At 36.5% G+C, this 23,327-nt stretch overlaps 1 protein-coding gene across 2 annotated transcripts in view; it reads left to right on the plus strand.

Annotated features, from left to right (window-relative positions):
- Positions 1-23,327, plus strand: part of LOC146731622 (uncharacterized) — a 30,142-nt gene that overhangs the window by 1,019 nt on the left and 5,796 nt on the right. Inside the window, exons 2-5 of one of the 2 annotated variants that reach the window (XM_085492851.1) lie at positions 18,689-18,756; positions 19,129-19,234; positions 19,883-19,937; positions 20,041-20,328. In XM_085492851.1, the coding sequence (XP_085348977.1) occupies positions 19,190-19,234; positions 19,883-19,937; positions 20,041-20,328 (388 nt within the window). In that variant the 5' untranslated portion in view covers positions 18,689-18,756; positions 19,129-19,189. The remainder of the gene's footprint in view (positions 1-18,688; positions 18,757-19,128; positions 19,235-19,882; positions 19,938-20,040; positions 20,329-23,327) is intronic. The other variant, XM_085492850.1, reaches the window with a different exon arrangement.

A 23,327-nucleotide genomic window follows, 5' to 3' on the forward strand; every position in this document is an offset into this window, starting at 1 on the left:
CGTCCGAGTAGGGCTTTTTCTTAATTTGCATCTTGGGTACTTGGCGTTGCTAATTAAAACATTCCACAGTCCGTTCCCGGCGTGAGTGGGCATCCGCCAAATTAAAGTGATCTGAACATGTAAAATAACAATATAATTCATTGTTTCCCTATAAATTTCGTGAACTGAAAACCCAGTGAAATTGCCAAAATCATCAAAATAGTGAAATTAAATGCCAGTGAAAATAAATGGTTTTTATAGTATGGCCGTTTTCAACTCCAATTAATTAATCCTATTAATGGAAGGTAGTAGCGGAAGGAAGACGTTGAGCTGTAATCCATATTTATATCCTTTGTTTCAAGCCATTGTTTATTTTACTTTTGAATCCGTCACCGCATCCGCTCATTTGACTGCAACTTGCAGTGCAATGACTTCGCCATTAAATGCCCAGCTTGCCGTGAGTCTGATGATAAATTTTACACTGGCCCAGTGTATTACCAATAATTTTAAAAGTAGGAAAATGTTATAACGTAGGTAACTCTTCAAGTTTGTTTGCTTTGTTCTGAACACTTCCTGGTTCAATGAACTGACGCAGTTTTAGTTAGTATTCGCAGTCCAAATTAGCGTTGAAATTCGTTGATTTTGTTTACACAGTTGTACGATCCAGTTGTAAGCAAATCTAATTGTTTTAATCCAATTAAAACAAGAAGTAACGTAAATCAAGATTTATTTCTAATTATGTCTTTTGTTTCTTGTGAAACCACCCCACTTTTAGAATGAGAACCACTATCGCCATACTGCTCGTAGCGTTAAAAGTCAAACCACGAGATCAACAAACGGTTTTGCCGAAAATTTTTTCTTCTCTTTATAAGGGTGTTTTTATCACGACGTCTGTCCGTGAGTTTTGTATTGTTCTACGACAGTCTCGACTTTTGACTTGTAATGAGTTAGACAGATGTAATTTGCATATCAATCGCCTTCGATGACAACTATTTATGCATGTGTTCAGCTAACGTAATGTAATTCCTTTAAACTTTTTTGTACCAGTAATATGCGATATGATGACAGACTGAGATAAGTCTGTACACTGAATCTGTTTACTGATATTAGATTAGGTGGGCACAGAAGAAAGGTAAGGTAAGATTACCTTACTATTGTTCCCAGCCCTAAGCTGTAAACTTCTTAACATGAAATAAAATATGATGTTAGTACCCTGTTAGAATCATATAAACTTGTTATTGGGACAGAATATCTTTATTTAACAAGAATTAATCGTAAATAAATCGAAGCGACCATGGAACAGAAGACAACAAACGCGTCCCTCCCCTTCCTTACAACCTTTCAACTACTGTATGTACGATTTAACAATGTGATATCCCGGAAATCAGGTCAGTCACACAACAAATCTCACTATCCTGCGTGTGGGTTCGTGGTTACACAATAACACGTAATCAACGCTATGCTGCGTAACTAGAGTATCAGTATTTTAACAAAATATTTCCATGGGACTAGAGGTACTAAATTCATTTGAATTCATTAAGCATATTTAATTCATTAAAAGAATGACAACAAATGCGCATGCGCGCGAACGAGTTCCAAGCGAGGATAATACCACATGATAACAAGTCATTGAAAATGACACAGTCCCCGTTAAATGTTTGAAAGTTCTCTTTGTGCTCATCATATTAAAGCGGAAGGGTTGTCGCGAGCCTGTTCTTGAAACTTGAGTTCCAAGTGGCGTATACAACAGATTGTTTATTTTCATCAAAACACATGTTCTGTATAGTAGTAATATGGCCAAAAATTAAAACAGTCGTTATTTGGCCATCTTTGATCTGATTATGAAACACACTGATATCACAGGGAGTTGGACAAACTTGTGTATTTAAATAAATTATTAAATAATAAATTGTTATATAACTTTTCTTTTACCCCTTCCTTATATCGATTTCAAGTAATCACTGATCCTTGTTTATACCACTCTTTCCTTTATCACAACTTTGTTACGCGCTAATGTTATATGCAAATTTTAACGCGCGATGTAGACACGCCCTATTATAGTAAAATATCCCAAGGGTTGAAACGCGCCAGGACATTTTCAAAAACAAAATGGCTGCCAGTCGGCCATTTTGAATCGAATCGCTAAACCACTTCATGTGCATATGTCCCACATAAGGTGCTAGGCACATGCAAAGAATGAAGGGAATCGGTCAACAGAATTCTGAAATATGACTCTGGACACACGGACTGACGGACAGACAGACTCAGGAACTCACGGACAGTCAGGACATGTATCCTAACATGTATGATCTATGTACTAAATTTGAATGAAAACTGACAAAGCATGTACAAAATATGACATTTTCAAAAAACAAGATGGCTGCCAGTCGGCCATCTTTGATCCAATTGTGTAATAAATCGTCCTGGACATGTATCCTAACATGTATAATCTATGTACCAAGTTTGAATGAAAACTGACAAAGCATGTCCAAAATACAACATTTTCAAAAAACAAGATGGCTGCCAGTCATTTTGAATCGTATCGCTAAACCACTGCATGTGCATATGTCCCACATAAAGTACTAGGCACATGCAAAGAATGAACGAAATCGGTCCAAGAGACTCTGAGATATGACTCCGGACGGACGCACGGACGGAGACCGAATTATAAGTCCCCGTTTTCGGACTTCGTCCGAACGGGGACTGAAAACGCAAAGGCACATGGTTACACGCTTGTTTGTAAATCATGATATGCTATGGCCATTTGACGCATGCAGGTACGGCTCCACCGCTTTATTTACAAACTACTATGAGGCCTTCAACACAAACAGTACACACACAAACAGTATGTATTAAAACTCAAGCCGGATACACTACTATATAAATTATAATAGAATGCCCACAATGTGAAGAACATTACAAGTTACACAATGAAGACTTTTTCAATAAAATATGATTAGATAATAACATCATTACGGAATTTTACAGAATATTTATCTGTTCTGATTTATCACCCTGGAGTTGAATGTCGTCACCCCGTTGCATAGCTTGTACCTGACCTACTTTACCAACTATACCAACTGCAAGAGTGATCATCCTACAACTATGCTCCGGGTGCATCTGTATATTCCAGAAAAATACAAAGATCTTCTGGCAAAACTACTCATTTCACTGACCAACGTTTGAAAATCTACGTACAGTCAACCGTTGACACATGGAACTTCTTTATCAGTGTACACTTGTGGTTAAGGTTGATGCCAGAAAAAAAAAACATCCAGTATTACCGAATTACTCTGCTTAGCAGCAGCTGTTCTGTTTACCACATATAATTGTGGTTTAGCGAAGTTTCTTAAATCTGAAAAACGAATGGCCTTGCATGTTGATCATGTCACTTGCTAAGGTATGTTCACAAGAATTACAACGCCCGCTTTTACAGTCGAACAAGGAGGAGAAGACTGCCAAACCACACAGACGTTTTCTTAATTGTGTGAACAGCCTTCAAGTAATTGTAACATGTAACATAGTGGTTCCTGAATCCCTCCCATAAATGGTTTAGTGTTAAAATGTTTCCTTGATATTACCACACACTCTGAAAAAATCATGTGCTGGATAAGTGTGCTAAAGACTATTTCACCACATCATCTGTCACCTTGATACTGATGTGCATATACACAGTGTTATTTGAATGGGATGATGTGTACAATTGGACAAATGTAGCTATTGTATATTGTGAACACACATTACATAATGTGGATGAAATGACAAATGACATTTTGACATAGAATATATTTGCATGCTTGCTGCAAATGCCAGCCTATGGTTAATGTCCTGAGTTGATGATGTTTTGTTTTGTTGACTTTCTTATTATAGTTAAGGTGGCAGGATCATCAATAACATTGTACAAACTAAAATATTCACTTAGCATATTAAATAAATATAACACTACCGTGATGATCTTTGCTTTACCGGTGTAGGTGGTGTCTAAATGAGGCCAGTGGTAAAAACGTTGAATACAGTTGCATCTAATTCACTAAAAGTAAACACTTGTACAGTGTATTATGACTGACCACATGAAAAGGTACATAGTACACCTGAGAGTCACTATGGCTACTTAACCCTGTCAATAACGATGTGCGTGCATAGTTTCCACTCAATAATCTGTCTTGAATTTAAAATACAACAGACAGATATTGTGTTCCACCAGGAGGAGTGAATGGGTGTTTTTGGGAGGATTGTTTAATGAGGGTAGCAGTGTGCTGGTTTTTTTCGTTCTTCCACGTTGTCTTCATTGTATTCAATGCTTAAATCAATGTTTATAGGAATGTAATGGAAATACTGGCAGTCATTGACGGAACTGTTTGACTTGTCTATCATTGTCGAACATCGCAGAACCATGCTTTGGCCCCCTCTTAAAAGATAACTAGCGAAATAATTTAGATGACATCTTGGAATGTGACATCAGACGTCATAAGAGTGTATTTAGGGTAATTCTTTTTTTATTTTTTTGGCAATTGTTTCCCATGAGTGCTATCAACCGCTCAACTATATATGTTTTATGCAGCATGTATACCAATGCTTATTAAGGAAAAACAATGTAATGTTTATCACTCACTAGGTTTGTCCGCAATATTGTACTTTTACAAAAAAATAACATGTATACCTGGTACATATTAAGGCATAATCAGCATTTAGAACTTAATTCTGTCTGTTTCCTTTTGCGCTAGTACACATGCTGTGATGATTAAAGGCGCAATCCACTTATATTTATCAGCAGATCGTTCCATGGAGAGATGACCCGGCTGACTGACCCGACCTAATTTAATTAGTGAATAAAATCGCTTTATTCGTTGTATATTTCCTGTTGGCACGAGTGGATCAAATAACTAAACTCAATATTGAACAAATAGGGATAACAGATAGTCATATATCAATATCATATATTTTTACTGATGTCTGTGGTGAAATCATCATATTCAGATGCCATCTATAATCCTGCAGGTTATACTATGATTTACTGTGACATATCTGTGACAAGGTACAATAGACCAATTTAAGAGCCTGGGGTGGTTTTATTTACCTGTATGAGGCCAAAGGTTCGATGACTTTTTCCACTTACCCAATCAATGTCTGGGGTTCAGGTCAGTAATTGTTGTGTACAGCAGCCTGAACAAACCATTTTAAGTGAATATTAGATAACTTAACTATTAGTTTTATACCGGAAATTTTTCATGGTATTTAAAGTGCCTGTGCAATGCCCACCCTCACGTTTCCCATTTTAGATATGTATTCCATTGAAATGGGCAGTTATTGATTTTTTTGCTGAAAATGATTACTCGTATCCAAGTAAATTTGGGATATTTCTCGTGTTGTAGCCACGCCCACCTATCCTCAAACGGTCGACTGTTTCCGGATTTCCGACTCTCGCCGAAAGTGCGCCACCAAATGCCGAAATGTGAAAAGAAGTCATACCCCTGAGCCGTAATAACACTAGTCATTCAGTAGTCTTTTAAACGATATACATTTTTCAGTCGGCGTTTTTTTCTTTCTTTTTTTGTCTATTTTCTTTTTTTGAGAGAGAGAGAGTTTTTAGATGTTGTGTTGTGGGCAGTTGCAGTGAAACGTATAGTCATAGTGTAAGTATCAGACGTTTCTAATCGATCCGAAGGTGCAACATCAGTGGACGAAAGCCACTTAACCTCAGATTCTTTTTTTGGAAAAACTGTCCTCGTCCATGAAAAAAACAACTAGGTGTAAAGAGAAACGCCGACAACATAAACCTGGCGCAACACTTTTGAAAGAAATAGATTCCGGACCATGATAACCGAGGCGGATTTCAGAAGAGAGAGAGACGTCCGGCAAGTGTTTCAAATGAGTTGACTTTTTTGCGATCCTGATTATCGTTTTATAGAGATCATTTAGTCCCTGTTAAGTAAAAGGTAGCGTCGGACAAACAAGAAATTACACAGCCCTTACACACTGCTAATTGTTTTCATTTTCGAAGGCTAAAAGTTTCTGAATTGTTTGGTGGTTTGTGTTGAATATCGAATTCACACCTCTGTTCTTTTTTTACCTCCATGATTGCAGCTTGATCTGCGTAATCATTTCTGAAATAAGAAGCCGGGCTTGGTCAATGTGTTTCTACCAAATAAAGTTTTAATATGATGTTATAATTATGACAATCACGCCATTGATCACGCTAACTCGAATCCCCTCTGAATTTATCTGTATGTGTGTCGATCTCGATTATTTTTGTTATCCAATTAAACGCCGCTTTTAACGAACTTACCCTCATCGTGACCCGACGCGTTCACCTACTAGTATTTCAACAAAATTTGAATTTATTTCCATGCGGCTGTCATTTATTTAGTAACTGTGATTTGTCGTTTATTAAATTATTTTATAGTGATCACCATGGTCTAATGTTTAGAATGTCAAAATATGTTCTCTTTTATTTTAATTTTGAAAGTTTTACTCAGACGATCGATGAAATAAAACAGTGTAGTGACGTGCCTGGTAACCTGCTCAATAACGAGATAATTCCGACGTCAAATTCTATTTTGTCCAGCGACAGTGTACAAACGTGCGCCGCTGACGATCACGGTGACTAGCTACATCAGAACGAACACATTTCGCATCTAACTCAACCCCATGCAACAAAAATTGACACTGTGTTCATTATGGTCCATTCCTCCTCGATGAACAAGTACATAAGTGAAAATTTAGTCAAAGACGAGAAAACTGCAGAAGAAATTTGCCTTATTTACACGTATCGGCAATGCAAGCTGCCATGCGACTTCCCCTTCTGACGTCACAAGGGGAATTTCTGTATGCAAATAAGAAGTTAATGAGGAGCCTCGTTTGAAAATACACAAAAACAAAGTTGCCGTAGATTGAGTTTAAAACACATTTTTTCACTTAAAAAAATAATTCATGCTTAGAAACATGAAAGAATAATAATATTTATGTATCAATGGATAATTTTAGGCGTGAAAATAGCAGCCATTTCACAGGCACTTTAAGGTTACTAGCTTGTAATAAATGCCAAGTTGTGATAAAACTGATTTGTTACTTCAATGATTAAAGCCAAAATGGCTACACCGAAGTACACCGAGTATTCCCCATTTTTCACAGTCATCGTATAGACAAGATCAAGTTAATAATGTATAATCTCACGAATGTAAAATGTGGATTCCTGTGCAATGCTTGTTCAAAGGTATAAAAAAACTAAACAATCCCATTTTTTCTGTGACCTTTAGCCATTTAAAATTGTGCCAAGGATAGCCGTACAACATAAATACTATATCCCCAAAATAGTTGATCACATATGTCATTATTAATATCAAAGTATAATTGGTCCAAATTCGAAATAAATGCTGTATATAACGAGTTATCAATGCCCATGGCCTACACATGAATCTCAAATTCACCACATACACATATGTAAAACAATTATTAGACCCCTACGTTCCAACCATACAGCAATTGGAATGGCAAGAAACCTGAACTACCTTGAAGTCTCCTTATATGTAAATAAAAAAGTGCAATATATGAATTGTAGTTTTTTGTCTTTCAATACCACTGCAATTTCGTCGAGTGGAGTTGATGATATTAACTGATCGTCCATTATCTGCATCAACATTTTCACATTTTGACCTTGTCTTGAAGATATATATACATTTGGTGAAACTTCCTTGAATTTGTTCATTTCGTGATTATATCGTGATGAATATGTTTACAAAATGTTATTGTACACTGTGTAGAATCTTATTTCAATACTAGCTAGTCAGATGCTTTGATATTTCATAAGTAATTCTTTAGTCAGATCTTAGTCAGATTTGTTCACTTTGTGATGATATTTAATTTCTCTAATATTAATAAATATTTCTCTCACTTTTGTTAACAAATGCTATTTCCGGCTCCTTCTTACTTACTTCCTATGTACGTTGATAATTGATAGTTGGACACCCGGAGTTGACTTTAGTCAAATTTGTTCAATCTTAATGATTATGTTTTCCTTTTTTGTTAACAAATGTTATGTGATCGCACATTTCCCCGATCTTTAGGTCCTATCAAATCGACCACTGCTCGTCTGAAAGGGATGCAATTCAAAAACATAGCCTTAAGTGGCGCCTTTTTTATTTTGCCTAGTTGTCACATGACTATAATGTGGGATGTCATCCTGCATGAAGTGCCAATTTAACAGAAGTTTTCCTGATTCTAAAGTCTCGATTTATTTTTAAAAATGAACGTTATTTCTCTACCATGCTCGACGGGGGGGGGGGATTGATACCTCCTGTACATTATCACTTTCTCGTAAGATGTGGCAGACCATCTTGAGATGAGTCTCATTCACATTGTCACATTGCACCAACACTCTTTTTTACCAAGAGTCATTTTATTGTGCTGTGCTTCTGTCTGACTTCTAGTCATAATTTGAGTGCTATTAGTGCAGGTGGGTGTGGTCTCATTCACCTCCTGTCCTTTTCAAATACGAATGACCTCATCAACATGCTGTAGAACATCTGAATTATCAGTGGTATTCTTTCTGTTTACCCGTGGAACCTTTACAATTGCACATGCATTATATTATTACAATTGCAATGAATAAATCACCACCTTCGAATTTATTTGCATATTCCTTGTATAGGTGGTATTTCACGAGGATATCGTTGTTCTCCCTTTATCAGTCCAACCACCACTCCGAGCTTGTCTGTTATGAATGGTCTGGATTGCCGGGTTTTCTTGCACCTATGATTTTCCCAATGATTAAAAAATCATATAATGTCTCCTTTGTACATACTGCCACTACACGACCCATGTAGTAAGAAATGTGAAAAGTTGAGCCTCCATTTTCATATAAACATGTACCATTCAATACACTCATTATTTCATTGTTTAGGCAGAAAAATCGTTTCTGATTACAACCATACTACACGCATTATAACGTAACACTACATGATCATTAACTATGGCTTTTACCACTGCAGGGATCCTCTGTGGAGTGTATCTCATTGTATTCTTTGACTGTGCCTTAATAGAATCTGGAGCAAGACTTTCAGTGACTTAGTTAAGTAGACTATATTGAACGCATTACCATCACTGTAAATAGTTTACCGAATGCATACCTAGCTGCATGGAATATTTTTATAGTTTGGTTCTTTCGTTTACAGCAAAGGCAAGTAATGTTTGGTTAAGCCAAATGATTACTCTTTGCATTGGCAGTTGAAATTTCACCAAAGTTGAGTAATCAGGAGGACATGTTAGACTGTGATTCCTATGAAACTGCTACTTTACTATTTAACTCTTGACACTGATGAGACGCATCAGTGGCTTCATCTAAATCAAGTACTTTCGTACAAGGACACAAATGAGGATGACACATAATCAAGTAGTTTTTAGTTTCAAATATTTGGCTCATCACCACTTGATCTATGCCAAATCTAAAGAGCTCTATCCACCTGTTCAAACATCCACTTAACCTTGCTATGTATTTTTTCCCGGTTTCATGACTTTATAGTTAGTTAACTTCTTCTTATACTAGTACATTTTTTCTTTTCTTATAATCTGATAATTTAGAAATTTCAGCAGAACAAAGGATTGACGTTGTCTATACATTTTCCTTTCTATGATTTGTTTGTTTCCCCGCCAATTTAGCCAGTTCGTATTGGTACACTCTCCTCCTTTCCTGAACTTGAATCTTCTTAATCCTTAATGTAGCATATAACATTTTTGTCATTAAAATATCTAGGTAACAATCAAATGTTCTGTACAAGCGTGGCCATGATCATTTGAAATCATTTGATATTCTCTAGCATATCAGGTATGTGTCAACATTAACCCTTATTAATTAATGATTAACCATTTGTTTTCGAGTTCGCATGTAATTGCATTTCCATATTGCATCAAATTTGGAGTAAGTTTTCTGTTGGGGTTAAACTACTCACATATGTTGTAAAGTTTTAAATTGGTTACTAGGTTGGTATACGGTTTTAATATTTGTTTTTATTTCTCTAAATCTGTTGGTTAATGTGTCATTATGTCGCGTCAGGTTTAAGGACGTTACAATGTGGACAACTACGTTTTTGAATAAGATAACAGACAAAGAATTCTTACACCCTTCCCCTCCTTGAATAATCAGGCAATAAAATTTGTTAACCCTTGTTAATGATTAAATTGTTGCTAGGCATAAGACTGCACGTCATGATCACGCCATTGTTGGTAAAAGGTGGGTTTGTTTTTGGTTTTCTTTTCTGAGCTGTTCCTATAATTGTGTAAAAGTCAATACTCCAGTACTAGAAGACACCAAATGGGATTATTGACCAGTCCGACATGACCAAAACGATTTAATAGTTCCGTGTATCTGTAATTGGCGTAGGTAATACAGAGGTATGGTAACTCCAGATATATATTACACATCAACAATTAAATAGTAACTTTGCTTCTTGTTTGAAAGAATAGTTTCACTAAAGACGTTAGTTTGTTTTCGAGTTCGCATGTGATTGCATTTCCATATTGCATGAAATTTGCTGTAAGTTTTCTGTTGGGGTTGAAACTACTCAAATATGTCATAAAATTTCAAATTGGTTACCAGGTGCTATACGGTTTTAATATTTCAATTTAGTTTTTGACTCCCGTGTGCGAAGCACAAAAAGGGAGTCTTTGCAGTTAGTTTGTCTGTATGTGTGTATGTGTGTGTGTATGTGTGTCCGTCTGTTCCACTGATATCTCAAGAACCATACATCAGTTTTTGATGAAACTTGGTGCATAGATGCTCTGGACCAATGCGCAGATTTGATTAGGTTTTGGTAAAAATCCATGCATATTAATTACCTAATTTGCATGATAATTAGCTGATTTTTGGCTGTTTCATGACTGTTCCACTGATATCTAAAGAACCACTCATTGGATTTTGATGAAACTTGGCACACAGATGCTCCAAACTAATGCGCAGATTTGATTAGTTTTGGGTAAAAATCTGTGCAATATTAATTACCTAATTTGCATAATGATTAATCAATTTTTGGCTTTTCCACTGATATCTCAAGTACTAATCATCACATTTCAATAAAACTTGGTACATAGATGTCATAGGACACTGCACAAACCTGAAAGTTTTTAGGGTAATATCAGTAGATATTAATTACCTAATTAGCATAATTAATTAATTTTCAGCTTTTGATATTTCAAGTAGTAATTGTCACATTTCAATGAAACTTGGTACATAGATGTCATAGGACACTGCACAGACCTGATAGTTTTTAGGGTAATATGAGTACATATTAATTACCTAATTTGCATAATTAATTAATTTTCAGCTTTTGATATTTCAAGTACTAATCATCACATTTCAATGACACTTGGTACATAGATGTCATAGGACACTGCACAGACCTGATAGTTTTTAGGGTAATACGAGTACATATTAATTACCTAATTAGCATAATTAATTATATTTCAGCTTTTGATATTTCAAGTAGTAATCATCACATTTCAATGAAATTTGGTACATAGATGTCATAGGACACTGCACAGACCTGATAGTTTTTGGGTAATATCAGTAGATATTAATTACCTAATTAGCATAATTAATTAATTTTCAGCTTTTGATATTTCAAGTAGTAATCATCACATTTCAATGAAACTTGGTACATAGATGTCATAGGACACTGCACAGACCTGATAGTTTTTAAGGTAATATGAGTACATATTAATTACCTAATTTGCATAATTAATTAATTTTCAGCTTTTGATATTTCAAGTAGTAATCATCACATTTCAATGACACTTGGTACATAGATGTCATAGGACACTGCACAGACCTGATAGTTTTTAAGGTAATACGAGTACATATTAATTACCTAATTTGCATAATTAATTAATTTTCAGTTTCTGATATTTCAAGTAGTAATCATCACATTTCAATGAAATTTGGTACATAGACATCATAGGACACTGCACAGACCTGATAGTTTTAGGCTAATATCAGTATATATTAATTAGCTAATTTGCATAATTAATTAATTTTCAGCTTTTGATATTTCAAGTAGTAATCATCACATTTCAATGACACTTGGTACATAGATGTCATAGGACACTGCACAAACCTGATAGTTTTTAGGGTAATATGAGTACATATTAATTATCTAATTTGCATAATTAATTAATTTTCAGCTTTTGATATATCAAGTAGTAATCATCATATTTCAATGAGACTTGCTACATAGATCTTCTAGGATTATGCAGAGACCTAATTAGTTTTAATTGGATATTAATTACCTAATTTGCATAATGTTCCACTGATATATAAAGAACCACAAATTGGATTTTAATGAAACTTTTAAAGAGAACTATGCAGAAACCCAATTAGTTTTTGGTAAATATGTTATGCTTATTAATCTCCTAATTAACATAATTAATTAACACTGATATCTCAATTACTGATCATCACATTTGAATAAAATTTGGTACATAAATGCTCTAGGACAATAGACAGGCCTGATTAATTTTGGGTTAAAATTTGTTCATATTAATTCTCTAATTAGCATAATAATTCATAATTTTTTGTTCTGTTCTGTTCATATTAGTTACCTGATGTACATAATTAGTTTTCAGCTTTTCTATCAATATCTCATGTACAAGTAATTTTGAATTAATTTTTAATGTGTCTTCAATACTCTCAGCACACGGGAGTTCTTTCTAAGCTTTCTTTGATTACTTTTGTAAATCTGTTGGTTAATGTGTCATTATGTCGCGTCAGGTTAAAGGACGTTACAATGTGGAAAACGATTTTTTTGAATAAGATAACAGACAAAGAATTCTTACACCCTTCCCCCTCCTTAACTAATCAGGCAATAACATTGTTAACCCTTGTTAATGATAAATTGTTGCTAGGCATAAGACTGCACGCCATGGTCACGCCATTGTTGATAAAAGTTGGGATTGTTTTTGGTTTTCTTTTCTGAGCTGTTCTTATAATTGTGTAAAAGTCAATACTCCAGTACTAGAAGACACCAAATGGTATTATTGGCCAGTCCGACATGACCAAAACGATTTAATAGTTCCGTGTATCTGTAATTGGCGTAGGTAATACAGAGGTATGGTAACTCCAGATATATATTACACATCAACAATGAAATAGTAACTTTGCTTCTTGTTTGAAAGAATAGTTTCACTAAAGACGTTAGTTTAGTTTTCGAGTTCGCATGTGATTGCATTTCCATATTGCATGAAATTTGCTGTAAGTTTTCTGTTGGGGTTGAAACTACTCACTTATGTCATACAATTTCAAACTGGTTACTAGGTTGTATACGGTTTTAATATTTGTTTTTACTTCTGTAAATCTGTTGGTTAATGTGTCATTATGTCGCGTCAGGTTTAACGACGTTACAATGTGGAAAACTACGTTTTTGGATAAGATAACAGACAGAGAATTCCTACACCCTTCCCCCTCCTTAAATAATCAGGAAATAACATTTGTTAACCCTTGTTAATGATAAATTGTTGCTAGGCATAAGACTGCACGCCATGGTCACGCCATTGTTGATAAAAGCTGGGATTGTTTTTGGTTTTCTTTTCTGAGCTGTTCTTATAATTGTGCAAAAGTCAATACTCCAGTACTAGAAGACACCAAATGGTATTATTGGCCAGTCCGACATGACCAAAACGATTTAATAGTTCCGTGTATCTGTAATTGGCGTAGGTAATACAGAGGTATGGTAACTCCAGATATATATTACACATCAACAATGAAATAGTAACTTTGCTTCTTGTTTGAAAGAATAGTTTCACTAAAGACGTTAGTTTAGTTTTCAAGTTCGCATGTGATTGCATTTCCATATTGCATGAAATTTGCTGTAAGTTTTCTGTTGGGGTTGAAACTACTCACTTATGTCATACAAGTTCAAACTGGTTACTAGGTTGTATACGGTTTTAATATTTGTTTTTACTTCTGTAAATCTGTTGGTTAATGTGTCATTATGTCGCGTCAGGTTTAAGGACGTTACAATGTGGAAAACTACGTTTTTGAATAAGATAACAGACAGAGAATTCCTACACCCTTCCCCCTCCTTAAATAATCAGGAAATAACATTTGTTAACCCTTGTTAATGATTAAATTGTTGCTAGGCATAAGACTGCACGTCATGATCACGCCATTGTTGGTAAAATAGTTTCACTAAAGACGTTAGTTTAGTTTTCGAGTTCGCATGTGATTGCATTTCCATGTTGCATCAAATTTGCTGTAAGTTTTCTGTTGGGGTTGAAACTACGCACATATGTCGTAACGTTTCAAATTGGTTACTAGATGGTATACGGTTTTAATATTTCAAATTTATTTTTACTTTTGTAAATCTGTTGGTTAATGTGTCATTATGTCACGTCAGGTTTAAGGACGTTACAATGTGGAAAACGACGTTTTTGAATAAGATAACAGACAAAGAATTCTTACACCCTCCCCCCTCCTTAAATAATAAGGCAATAACATTGTTAACCCTTGTTAATGATAAATTGTTGCTAGGCATAAAACTGCACGTCATGGTCACGCCACTGTTGATAAAAGCTGGGATTGTTTTTGGTTTTCTTTTCTGAGCTGTTCTTATAATTGTGTAAAAGTCCATACTCCAGTGCTAGAAGACACCAAATAGGATTATTGACCAGTCCGACATGACCAAAACGATTTAATTTACTTTTGTAAATCTGTTGGTCAATATGTCATTATGTCTCGTCGTCAGATTTAAGGACGTTACAATAAGGTAAACGACGTTTTTGAATAAGATAACAGACAAAGAATTCTTACACCCTTCCCCCTCCTTAAATAATAAGGCAATACAATTTGTTAACCCTTGTTGATGATTATTATGTAGAAATTCATACTCAAGTGCTAGAGGACACGAAAAGCTTCGACTATTTGACCAGTGCGACTTGACCAGGGCGATTTATGGTTGCGTGTATCCATCGCCATTATAATAGCGAGTCTCGGTGATAGTGACTCATTCAATGATCTTTTGGTGTAGCGCCACCAACACAGAGGACAACAATACAAGATAGCTGACAGTTTTTGTTTGTAAAGATTGACAGCGGAAATATTATACAGGTATTGTGGCGTGTTTAGTTTGAGATTTCATGTTATTTTATGTATAAATAATACAGTAGTTGTCTTCTTTTTGGTGCACCTAGTTTAGAAATTTTATTGATCGACTGGTTTCTCAGCCATCTTGGGTTGTAGTAGTTGTAGTTGTATTATTGCGCTGTTTATTATTAACCAATTATTTTTGTTATCACAGCGTTTAATCTGAAACACGATGTGTGAAGGCATACTTTAACTGCATCAGCTGTTTGGAGCTTTATATTTGTTTAATAATGAGTATCGCTGATCTACGGATCTAGGCAATAGATACTTGAATAGATACTTCAAAAGTGACTGCTTTCTATGATTATTGAAAATAGAATGCTTGACAAATCTGTGCGTTTTATTCTAATCCATTTTGTAGGAGTTTTTTTTTTCCGGCCAGAATATTATTACATGCATTTGGATTCAACAAATATTTTGATCTTTGTATTCACGCTGACACTATACATGGAGACACTATACATGGGGTCCGAAGCTAGTTTTTCAAAGTAGAACTATGGAGATGAATCTATATTGGTTTTCAGGCTGCAGATTTTCCCGAAATGTCTATATATTTTGGGGAGAGAATTGGCAATGATATATTTAGGAATGGCGATGGCATCAAACCTTTAAATTCATGTTATATAAAGCTGTTATAATACACGACAGCAAATAATTTGAAAGGAAATTTTATTGAAATTTAAATTGGTCAAATTTGGCATAAAATCATGCTTTCGTGAACGTGTTTTAATGATCTCCAGCTCATCTTATTATTTAGCGGGACTTTGCTTTTCATCAGACGTACTCACGGCGTAAGTGTACGTTCTGAAATTGGGGGTGGGCCATTAGAAACTAGAGATGGCAGAAGAACTATTCAAAATATTTTCCCCCACAATGCTTTTTCATTGGAGAATTTACTTTAATTTTTGTATTTTTTTCTGTAGTATTCCATAGTTTTTCCCATGTGAAATAGATGTGCAGATTTGTTTGTTGTTCTGCCATCGCCTCCATAGTTTATAATCGCCCCCCCCCCTTAGTGATGCTAAAATACACTACTGTATAATAATGTAAATGCATTAATTATTCACTGTTTTTTTTAATTCTGCAAAACTAATGTACAATACCAATATTACTCATTGTTTCCTTAATTAACTTAAAACCCAATGAAACATCAAAATAGTGAAAATAAAGAATGTTTACAGCGTGACCATTTCAACTCCATTTAACTAATCCCAATCATGAAATGTAGTAGGAGAGGAGAGATGATGAGTTGTAATCCATATTTATATATTTTGTTTCTTCTGTTTAAAGCTATTGTTAATTTTACCTTTGAACCTTTGAACCCCTCATCACTTCCGCTTATTGGATAACAAATTGTAACTGAAACTTGCTCTTAGCATGAGAAAAGAAGCACAGTTCACGTGATGTTTTATTTGTTAATTGTTTTCCAGTGCGAGTAGACATGAAATTTTCTATCCCTGTAGTAAAACTGTTTCAGTTTGAAAAAAATTAGCTCCAAACGTTGTGGGTAAGATAGAAGACTTCCGCCATGGCCAGTGCTTCCCAGTCAAATAAACATCACAGGATGTGCCTAAAAGAATGCATTGCATAAACATATATTGAAACAATTTTTTTTTTTTCATGTGCGTGCTTCGTAAATAGACAGTGAACGTTGCAAGTGTCATATGTGTTCCTATCCAAACTCCACCATTAAATGCCTAGCTTATCGTAACGTGTGATAATACAATGGCCCAGTCAGTCTCCAGTTTTTATAAGTAAGAAAACGCTATAATGTAGGTAACTCAAGTTTGGTTGCTTCCTTCCGGATACTGGTTCAATGAACTTGGCGAACAGCTGACGCAGTTGTAGGCAGTATTCGCAGCCCAAATTAGCGTTGAAATCCGTTAATTTTGTTTACACAGTTGTACTATCCAGTTGTGAGCAAATCTAACTGTTTTAATCAAATTGAAACAAGAAGTATCATAAATCATGATTTATTTCGAATTATTGTCCGCTATTCCGTGTGAAAGCATCCTACTTTTCGAATGCGAACCACTATTGGCATACTGCTTCCGGTGTTAAAGGTCAGGCCGCTAGATCAACATACGGTATTGCTGCGATAACCAGTTGCTTTTCCTCTTGTTGAAAACATCGAGACGTTTGTTTGTAATAAGTTGAGCATTGCTCTACAGCAGCCTCAACTTTTGTCTTGTAACGAGTCAGACAAACGAAATTTGCATTTCAATCGCCTTCAATAACTAACATTTATTAGATTGCTTCATATGATCAGTTAACAAATACATCATAATTCCTACCAACCTTCTTATATCAGCAATATGCGATATGATGACAGCCTGGGATACGCTGGAATCAAACTACATACTGCTAAGATATTAATTGGGTCCGACAAAGAAAGACAAAGATTACCCTACTTACTATTGTTCACCGCCCCAAGCTGTAAACTACTTAACATGACAATACACTCACACTCACTCAGGCTGAACAATAGGCACTATACTTGACATCATTTCTTGCCTTGAATAATTGCTTGTATGAAATATCTTTACTTAACAAGAATCTGTGATTTAGTCATGTTGTATTATTTTGGTGTCAGTTTATCTCTGTAAAAGTGTGACCGCTTCCCAGCTGACGTTAATGATAATTACACGTAGTCGCATTTATCGTAAATAAATCGAAGCGATCCTGGAACAGAAGAAAATAAACGCGTCTATTCTTCTTCCCTGCTACCTTCCGATTTAACAATGGGACATCTTCAAAATTGAGAGAAGATCAATCGCCATTTCAAACAATCGCACATTTCAAAATTCAAGCGGGTATAAATATCATGTAACACACATACGTAAACATAGAAAATAATGTTTTTGTCCAAATAAAAAAAGTATAAACATTATTAATTAACATAGTAACGTACATTACAGACAGGAAAAATAGACATCGTACCGATATATATTGTCAGTACAAGGGAAGGCAATATTTTATGAAGGCAGTTCATTGCAATTTGTCTACCACTGATTGATGATCGGATGATAATTGTTTTGAAAATCATACGTACTAAAAAAGAAAGAAAGAAAACAGAAAGTTGATAGCAATATCAGAACATGACAAATAAATTATGTTCCTGTCAAATCTAGGCCAAAACAGTCATTTTGTCAGTCACTGGACGCGCTGAACATTTTGTTCTGCTCACATTTTGGCCGTCATGATCTCAATTAGTCTCGAGTGAGTATTTTAACCTATCAACTTTATGTTTTGCAGAGTATGGTTATTTTGAGAAAAATTAAATCATAATAATCAGTCACATGATTTGACCTCTATCTTAGATTCATACCAAAAATAGCTACAAAGAAAAACATTTGTGTTCAATGACTACTTTAATCGATCAATTTTCTATTTTACATGATTTTAGTAAAACTAGAGTTACATAAAACCGGAAGTGCTCAATGTCCAAAGTTCAAAAAAATATGATAAGTGACATGATTTGCAGTATTTTATGATTTACATTTTTTATCACTGGGCACATATCAAGCCATATTCTACGGAAACCAAAATAGCTATTCCACAGCCTAATTTTTATTTTTTCAGGATTGAACCTGTGTTCATTCAGTCACTTGAATCGGGAATTAAGACGGGGTTATAATTTCAATGTAATGGTATGCATTTCTCACTAACCTATGATACATGTTATCGTTATACCGCTAATTTCGACATCAAATCACGCATTATCTCATCCAAACAGTGGCTAATCTAACCGTCAATATACGGTGTTCCCAACTGTATAACTCATATCATATCTCGTAGCGTTTTCGCCACTGCGGCATCACAGCCAGAAAATTGAAACTCCTCGGGCAGGTGCCATCCATCGTATCAGCATTAAATTTATCATACTGTAGCACAATTATATTTGCTGTCATTGAGATTCAACAAAATGCCACACCAATACTACGAATAACTAGACCTATTTGACACTATTTTAGTATTTTTCTTGTAATCAAATAAACTTATTTGTTATATCTTTTCGTTAGTTCTTTATCACACAATTGTAGGTTGCTGAATAATCCTATTGAGATTATCATTGCATCCAAGATGTCTGAAGAACGACCACTGAAAAAAACGAAAAATTCTGACACTGTAAGTGTAACGTTAGCAACATATGACAATGATGTGAGCTAAAATAAGCCAAGATTTGTAACTCATGTATGTCTTAATAATTATGCGGTTAGAACCCATTAAATCCGACATAATGTATTTTTTAGGGGAATTAATAACATTCGAACACTGTCCTAAAATACGAAGCTTGAATTAAATAATTCTCAAATTAATCAAGACCAAGAAGAAAGACAGCTATACGCATTTCTATATGTATGTGACATTGTAATCATGTCGAAATATGCAAACTGGAATCTCGTTTCCATTTACATTGAAGTATTTAATTATTGATATTTAGAGAAGTAACAGATTAGATCAACAAAATCAGTTGTGACCAATGAAGTATATTTTGCCATTAACATTACAGTAATTGTGACCTTATTTTTAAAATCTGTTCTGTTTGTTAAAAATGATCAGAGGTATTCACATTCTGATTTACAATGACATGAGCCTGGGTTGAATTATGGCGACATAGTAACATAGAAGCCACAAAACCAAACCAAACAAACATCAATCTTCAACATTCAATTTTATGTTTATTATAACTACTTGTAGTTTTCAGAAAATATCTATATAAATGTTAAATATAACATAAACAATATATAAGAAAGGTAATATGTTTTACCTCAGGATGCACATCATGTGGTGGATGGGGGAAGCGTTTCAAGCAATCTGTCTAATATTGGTAAGTTGTGTAATCACACTCCTTATATCACACAATAAAACAATGTGTATTCTATATGAGTATCTGTATTTGTAACACTACCCGATGACATTAATTCATATAGTCGAACAACGAACAATACTGGCTGTTGAAGTTGAAGCTAAATGCAAGAGGGAGAACCTAATTCGCGCTTTTAAACAATTTGGCAATGTTACATCTAATTACTGGAAACAAGCAGAAGGCACAGGGACATTTGGTCTGGTTGCCATGGATGACTGTGATCCCAAAGCTATTCTAGAGAAAGCAGAGATCTTTGACCTCCTTGGTGTCAAGAAGATCCGTCAGATTGATAGCACTTGCAATTCTCATATCAGAGAAGTTGAAGGTAGTGTGATTGCAAGTGACGACGAGGGTAAGAATAATGCTAGTTATTAATTGCTTTCAGTTATGATAATATTAGCTATGGTTACTGAAATGGTGAGTAAAATGACTTGATGAGATGTTTCAATCAGTTACCACCCCACCTCATCACTTAAGTTTACTACATCACCTACCAGAAAATCCGTGGAAATAATAAATTTAAGAAAAAAACCCTCGGCTAAGGGGTCAACCCTAGGGCGATCACCCAACCCAGGCTAGTCCGTTTAATCACTTTATGTTTGTGATGCGTGAGGTTGGATAATATTTCCACGACAGCTTTACTGAATGAAAAGAGGCAGATTACAGTTGTGTTGATCGACTTTGACAATCATCGACGTTACAGTAAGGGCTTTCCATTATTAAGGACCCTAGTTTTGTATGTTACTGTTGAACCGCCAGCTAAGGTTGTATTCTCTTTGATTCCTGTTTTCGCAGGGTGAATTTACTCGTTTTTTTTCACGTTCTCATTTCCTGTCTTTTCTTCAATTGCATCATGCTACTCGTAAATCATTAAAAGACTAAGATCGTGCAGACCAAATAAAGATACGTTCATCTTGCACTTAGAGCTGCCAGTTTGGGACCCAAAACATTTGTGTTGTCATTTTTGTTATAGTCGCAAACTGGACTCTTCCTCTGATTTCGTCTTGACGGAATTTGCGATCTGTGGCATTCTCGGTCGTGATAGCACTTTGAGGTGGGATTGAAGCTGAGGGCAAGCGATCACATTAAAAGCTGGTATGCGTTGATCTAATGCCAAGTATCGAAAGGGATTGGTACAGCCTTTAGGTACTGAACTGGCCAAATCCATTCATTGGTACGACACAGCCTGAGTTGCTTGCGTGAATACAGGGACAGACCTCGTTGTGAACTGGGCAGTGCTTGGCACAAGAATTTGCTTTCGTGTGGGGCCGGTGGTGATCCCACCTCCCTAGATAGGGGAGTTGCCTTTGGAATTTTTTTGTTTTCATCAGTGCTCTCCTCTCCCACTGCCGGCGTGGGGACCATAGTGGCCAACTCAAACTCCCCTGGGCACCTTGTGTGACCCAGGAGGGAGCTCCGAGGACGATGGCGGGGGGATTGGTACCCTTCGGGTCCCTGAGTTGGGTTACTCGTGCAGTGCCACAACCTTCTTCACAGGTTCCCCGCACGATCCCAGTACTCATGCCTTTGTTAGAGCGGGTTGCGCGGGTCGGGAAGGTTTGCATGGTCATTTGACCAGCACCAGAGCCTATAAGTGCATCAGGCACTGCGGGCAGAAATTTGGCGTTATAGTGTCACCCTTTGTAAGTTCTGACCGCCTGAGTGACAATCAACGAACCACGATCCTCGGGCAGTTGGACCAGTTTTTGGCTGCGTGGTCTATACTGCCCTGTAGCTCCAAACCTCCGTCCGATCCTCCCCCATTGGATTGCGCCTCAAGCAGAACAAACCAGCTTGGCGCAGGAGAGTTTCTGACCCCTGGATGCTCTCAGAGTATTTAAGTCCTCTCCTTCTTTGACTCCTCACCCCCCACTCTGGTCTTCTACTGAGGGACGATGTCAAGACAGAGACAGCGGGAAGTAGCCAGAGAAGGATGGTACGCCTAGTGGAGAACCCCGTTTAAAGGGTCTATTCCCACGTCTTCCTCTCAAGAGTCAGGGATGTGTTAGCGGAGCACACCCCTCCATGAGTTGCGCATTTTTAATAAATATTCTTAAGTTCAACCCCATACCATCCTGCAACCTACTTTTTCAGGGTATGCAATTTGAAACAGGCTTGTCCGTCCCTCTCAGGTGCAGTGCATCTCCTTTGTGGAGCTTGACAGCCAACTCCGGTCGATGGGAACAGCTTATATTTGCAAACTGATACGCCTTATTTGCAGTATAACTTTAGTTCGTTATCTAGTTCCATCAGCAGCTCTTCAGCCTCATCCAATTCAGAGGTGCTTGTTGGACTGCAAGGCCCTCATGCGGAACCTGACACTTAGGGTTCACTTGTCGGGCCATTCCTGGCGACCCTCCCATAGTGGAAGGATGCTCGAAACTTGGAGAGTGGAGTGCCCCTAGATCCAGCAACTGCCTTGCTGACTCTTATTACAGATGCGTCGCTCCAAGGGTGGGAGTGGCCATCTGATGGACCTTCTAGTCCAAATGAGGTGGCCGACCTCATCTATTGGTTTGAGTTGCAGACCGTCCTACTGTCTCTGAAATATTTCCAGAAGGTCGCACACCACCACAGAGTCCTGCTTTGAACAGACAACCTCTCAGTAGTGTCGTACAGCTAAGAGGGAGGTCGTGTCAAAGCCAGTAAAGGAGATTTTCCTTTGGTGCCTGGAACCAAGCCGAGCTATGGCTCACCAACTTCCGAGGACATGCAACAGTGTTGCAATAGTCGGTTTTAGAACATCGAGTGGCAGATACCCCAGTGGGTGGCGGAACGCTTTTTCAATCTCTGGGATGGTCCTTATATATATATATATGTTTTCCAAACACCTGAATGCCAAGCTCCCTAGGTACGTGTTGCTAATGCCGGAGACAAGCTCATTTACCACAGCTGCTCTATCGATCTCTGGGAGTTCCATGCACCCTTCCAACCAGGCACCAAGTGTTGGAGAAACTGTGACTGCCCACCTGCCTTCTGACACTCGTGGCGCCCAATTGGCCAGTGAAGATCTGGTCCTAATGTTGCTTAACCTTGTAGTCGAGTCCCAAGCGGAGTTGCCAGATCTTCCGGATCTGCTGTCGAGAAACTCATGCAAGCATAAAGTTTTTAGGCAGACTTATCCAAGGTCCTTGCTACTGGCACAGTCGGATGACACTAGACATTTGTATGATCCCAGTTGGAGACTCTACATCGATTGGTGTAAGGGAAGGGAGATTGATCATCTCAGTCCGCTATTAGCAAGGTAGTCGATTTTCCTTCGTATTTATTTATTTGATTTGAAAAATCAATATCGACGATTCTTGAATATCTGAAACTGGCCTCGAGTTCAGGTATGCAACTGTTTAAGTC

Source organism: Saccoglossus kowalevskii, chromosome 18 (assembly GCF_978046115.1).
Source record: "Saccoglossus kowalevskii chromosome 18, keSacKowa6.1, whole genome shotgun sequence".
NCBI classification, from domain to species: Eukaryota; Metazoa; Hemichordata; class Enteropneusta; family Harrimaniidae; genus Saccoglossus; species Saccoglossus kowalevskii.